This window comes from Glycine soja, chromosome 9 (genome assembly GCF_004193775.1).
Source record: "Glycine soja cultivar W05 chromosome 9, ASM419377v2, whole genome shotgun sequence".
Classification (NCBI taxonomy): domain Eukaryota; kingdom Viridiplantae; phylum Streptophyta; class Magnoliopsida; order Fabales; family Fabaceae; genus Glycine; species Glycine soja.
This window is the reverse complement of record NC_041010.1, coordinates 37,459,307-37,464,809: the sequence shown is the minus strand read 5'-3', so window position 1 is coordinate 37,464,809 and position 5,503 is coordinate 37,459,307. Positions and strand designations below refer to the sequence as shown.

At 34.6% G+C, this 5,503-nt stretch overlaps 1 protein-coding gene across 1 annotated transcript; it reads left to right on the top strand.

The window, feature by feature from the left end:
• The first annotated feature begins 312 nt into the window (after positions 1-312).
• On the top strand, positions 313-3,125 carry LOC114425744. The gene is made up of 2 exons (XM_028392698.1): positions 313-2,087; positions 2,777-3,125. The coding sequence occupies exon 1, from the start codon at positions 1,103-1,105 to the stop codon at positions 1,997-1,999; it is 897 nt and encodes a 298-aa protein (XP_028248499.1). The 5' UTR covers positions 313-1,102; the 3' UTR covers positions 2,000-2,087; positions 2,777-3,125.
• The last annotated feature ends 2,378 nt before the right edge of the window (positions 3,126-5,503 follow it).

Below are 5,503 nucleotides of genomic sequence, written 5' to 3'. Positions count from 1 at the left end.
ATGGTGCCAAAAGTTGGTATGAACACCTCCGCAAATTGTGGCCACCGCCGCGCAACGCAGCTATTTTAATTCAGATAACATAAATTACCTTCAAAGATTAGTTAGATTTCTTAAAAGGAAAAATTAAACCATGCTAACAACTGAGCTAATTATAGTTAATTAACTAATGGTACGATTTCCACCCAAACCCAACCCTTTACTTTTGCTTGACTTTTCAAATCTAAAAATATACCCAAACCATTTTTTTTTCCAAAAAAGAAACATATAAATAAAAATCTCGGTGGCTCTATCTCTATCACCTCCAATAGATAGTACTAATAGAATGAAGATGAGGGTGCAAAATTTATCATCTCCCCTATAACCCTTTTTAAAACTATTCTGAAGCATCTGAGGGAGGAGAATTCATCAAACAGTGTCACTGATTACAACAATATATAAGAGTAGTTAGTAATAAGAGAGGTTCATAGATCTTCATTTAAATTCTCTCTTGACTCATCATGTGGTCCTCTACTCTATAACCAAACCATCCTGCCTACCCAGTACTAATGGAATTTTTGTTGGCTCTGCTGCTAACTACAGCACCTGAAACAGTGAAATTTGAAAGCTCTCTTTTCTTTTAAAAAAAACCTTCTTTTTTTCTTTCTTTGTAGTACTATGGAGACTAGAGAGAGAGAGGACTGAAGTTCTAGCCAGCCAGGTCTCAATACATTGTGTTCAGTGTTTTCTGTTCCTTTTTCTTTCTGCTTCATCATCTTCATGGATCCACAGTAATTCACCACAAATCTTGCTTTCTTCCTCTTCAGCATCTCCTATTTAATTAACTTCCTGATGGAAAACTTTCAGAATTTGATTTTGAGACTCAAGTTTCAGTTTCTAAAGAGCTCCTTTCTCTTCTTATTCTTCTGAAGAACTGGTGCTTGTTTTATGTTTATGTCCTAGTTGTTAAATTGATAAATTTCTCCCCCTAGAAGGTTTAGTTTCTGGGTCTTATTCTTCTCATTTTTTCCAAGCAGAAAAAAAGTCCTTTCCTTTTCTCTTTCTTTGCTTTTGAAATCTGGGTGTTGTTGTGAAGAGTTGTTATTAGTAGTGCTACTGCTGCAACATGGCAGTGATGGATCTTTTTCAAAACCCATCTTCTCTCAAATCAAACAAATTTGAAACATCCGTGTGGATTGCAAAGCTTGTGCTCATGTCCATGGGGGTTATCTCCACTCTTGTTTTGTTGAAAGTGGCAATAGTCCCATACACATTCCACCTTCTTCTCTCAACTCTTCCTCAGTTTTGTGTCTCAGTTAGAAGCTGGCTAACACTCCCATTCCTCTACATCATTGTCAACTTCATCATCATCACCATTGCAGCTTCCTCCAACTTCCCCCCCAAAAGCAATAACCACCCCAAAACCTTCTCTGATCCTAAGCACACAACCACCACCATTTCAGACACTGTCAGCCACCCAACTGAGTCAGAAAACCAAACCAATGAACCTAAGGAAGAAGAAAAGGAGGTTCAACAACAACAACAAGAGGTGGTTGAAGAAGAAGAACCAGAAGAAGAGGTGGTTGAAGAGTCAGGTTTAACCTATGACAAATTCATGATCCGACCATTACTTGAAAACTGCACCAACGATTATTTCCTTCCGGATTCAGATGGTGATGACACACTTGAAGCTACATGGAGGGCTATTATGGAGGGACAGGGGAAAACGATGAAACCACAGCTGAAGAAGAGTGACACATGGGGTGCAAGGATTGCCAAAGCAGAGCCATTTCATCGCAATGGGGAAGGTGGTGATGATGATCCTGTGGCTTGGGCTCAGAAGGAGCTCAAAAAATCTGACACTTTCAATGATAGAGCTTCCTTGAGAAGGGACAAATCCATGAGTCCAGAGGAATTGAATCGCAGGGCAGAAGCATTCATTAAGAAGATCAACAATCAAATGAAGCTGCAGAGGCTGGAGTCTTACCAGCGTTTCAGGGAAATGGTAAACCGTGGTGTTTGATGTGACCAATCTTTATCTTTTTCACCAGTCACAGTGAAAATTTAGCAAAATGATGAGAATCTCTGGAAGTATATTAACCATTTTGGAGGTACTTGTTATATATACATATTCTTTATTCTAATTTAGTTCTCGTTGCATTCAGCACATTACTAAATCCATGTGTTATGCAGAATTTGACTGTCGGCTATGTAAGAGTAATCATAGTATGTAATATATTTGTTGTTATTAACCATTCAGTAGCCTTTTACCTAACAATTTATGCTTTTAGATTGGTTAGTTTTGTCATGTGCTAGATGACAACTGTTCACATATAAATGTTTGGATTAGTAACAGTAGTTAAATACAGCACTTTGATATGGAATCTTTTTATACCAAAATAAAACATAATCAAAATGTTTGTTAACTTTTTATCCTTTTTTCTACGAGGTATGACCTCAGAAAGGATTCTGTAGAGCTTCTTGTATACACAAATATGTATTTTTATGACTCAAAAAGTAACAATGTTATTCCATGGTGCATATCTATGGCACCTAATTATATTCTTAAATCTTGACTCATTGGGCATTCAACACCTGGCGAAACATAAATAGTAGTTAGGGCAATTAAATGAATCTAGTTTTGATTAGACTGTTCCACCTACCACCAAACACTTGATTGAAGAGTAGAAAAATTATACTAATCTACATTGTTAGTACGTAATATTATATCTAATCCCACATATAAGTTCGATTTAATTTGTCGGTTTCCATGTGTTGACTCTTTCTTCTCCCATGGCAGGACTTGCTGTGTACATATTTTTGCTGCTGAGACTGTGTGAAGAGGCCAAGACAAGTATCAGACATGGTGTACTTTTTTTTCCCTTGTCAAGTTTCTTGTGACATAGTAGGCATAAGTTAGTTTCTCCCCAATCTGTTGTGCTCTTTCTTTGATCAAGATCTTTGCTCTACATGCATGTTCTACTAAACTATTCAGAAGTCTAGTGTTTCTTATATTACATAATAATGTTTGTATTGGTTATGTAGTTTGAACCCTAGGTAGCATTATGAGGGGATTATTTAAAATGGAATGTACAATTTCTTCTATTCTATGCAGACCTAATAATTTACCAGTTAATTCAGCTTTAAAATGCTTGTTGAATAAGTATTAAGTTGGTCCAACTAGAATTTGATTTAGACCCTTATTAAGGTTTTAGGTTGGAAAGAAGTGATCAACTAGATTCTTAAGCAAAGATTAATTATCGACAAAATTAGTATTAAATAATTGGTCTTTTTTTAATTACAAGAAAACCAACATACAAGGAAGGGAGAACAGACCTGGATACATACCAATTGAACAAAATCACATACGCCTAACAATAACAAGTAACAACCGTACTCATGCAAGGAGGTGATATTATATAGTTGCTCGTGTATATTGATTGACCAAACTCAGGGAGTTGGAACAGAGACTTGGACCCCCTTTGCCCTTTGGCGTATTATGGGACAAGAAAATAACTAAGCCTTTTATTTATTTTGGAAAAATGGATTGAAGTGAATGAACGAAGATAAATTGAACATAATGTTAAGAGTGAGTTGTCCATTCCACTGTGCATGGTTGCATGGGACCATCAATTAAGATACCTTGGCTTAAGCAGATTGGTTATGCTGTCAATATCTCCACAGTCACAACTAGTTTTAGGATCAAATTGTCAGATTAGGGAAATAAACTTGGTGATTAATTAACGCACAAGCACATGGTTATTATCTGTCAGCATGGTATAGATCATTATAGATATGTAGTGGGACTTGCTGTTTCTTTAAGCCTTCAATTTAATTATGACCCATTTGGGTCGGAAAGCACGTTGCCCCCTTACATGCCAGTGAAAATTGAAACAAAAGAACCCCATGTTTCTTGTTGTGTCACGAACCTTTGAGTGGTTTTGTGAGTACAGAACTTCATAAAGAAGTAGGACCTTAATTTGTACAATTAAGAATATAAGTGGATCCAAACGGACCCCCATCTCCTGCCTGCAAAATGCCTTTAGCTTCATTTAGAAACGTTCAGTTTTATTATACTATGAGCCTTCTCTTTCTATTTTAACCCTTTCTACTTTTGTCTTTGGATTCTGCTACCTTGAAAATAGCCATGTATAACTCAATAACTAGTTTTATTTTCTTTAGTAGAAATTTTAATTATCATTATCAATCAATGCAAAGACAACGAGCCAATTGGGACTGGGGACGGGCAGTGACGCGTGTGACACTGTATAACCATTGGTTATGGTAATAATTATGTGTAAATATTGATTACGAAGAATGTACAAGCTAGAGGACCTAAGAATAAGACCTATTGTTTGCCATTATCAAAGACTAGTCCTTTTCTTATTAACCACTAATGGAAACAAACCAAGAAAAACCTTGTACACGTTGTCATGGCACAAGCAATAAGGGCTTATCAGATAAGTTTCTTCATAAATATTTATTGAAAAAAATATAAATTTTTTTTTCTTAGAAGTTAAATTACTTCATACATAACTTGAAAAAAAGTTTTTTAGAGAAGTTAAAATCATTTACTAACTTCTTAAAAAGAAAGTAATTTTTAATTTAATGTATAAGTTAATTTTAACTTATAAGAAAAATTTACTCAAATAGAGTACACTAAGAAGTTATTCAAACGCTGCTAATTAGCATTTAACTTGAAGGAATGGCTTCAAGAGTCAAGACGCAGCATTCAAAATTGCCCCTGATATAGACTTCTAAGTTCTAGCATCTAGTGGCTGCTATTATTCCTTTTGTAGGTACATGGGGACACCATCTAACCATCAATTTATTTATACTAAGACTAAGTATTTGTACCTATGCAAATGGTTTAATTCTAATCTAGCAGCAGTATCTTTCTCAATTATTTAAAACTTAATAATTTTTTAGCTGTGTTCGGGATTTGATGATAATATTCCAAAGGGCTAAGCATAATGGTGCTAGCAACAATGGGAGTGAACCAGTGGCAGCCACCGGATTATCACACAACACAAAAAAAAGTGCCTTGGCATCTTATAGACAAAGCCAATAAATGGTTGCTGTTAAAGGCCCAACCCACATCCGTGGCCTGGGATTAGCAAGGTGCTGTTTTTTGTTAAAGACATTTCATGGCTGTGCAAAGGAAATGCTTTCGTTGTTCAAATAATACATATTCTTTATCCAGAAATAGTGACATTCACCTTTCATATTATTTTCTTCTTGATTTAATTTTTTAAAATTAAAATTATTAAATGGAGAAAGTTAATTGCAAGATAATAAGTCAGTTTGTTTAAACTTATTTGCTGAGATAAGCACTTATTTTTATAAAATAAGTAACTTTCTATTTTTAGTATATTTTTCTAAATTATTTTTACTCAAAAAAATATTTTTCTATTTATTTTGATAAATGAATAAATCATATCCGTTTCTTAAAAAATATTTATATAGAAAACAATTATTTTAAAGTTATTTTTTAAAAAATTAACCAAACAATTTACTCCCATGAGAG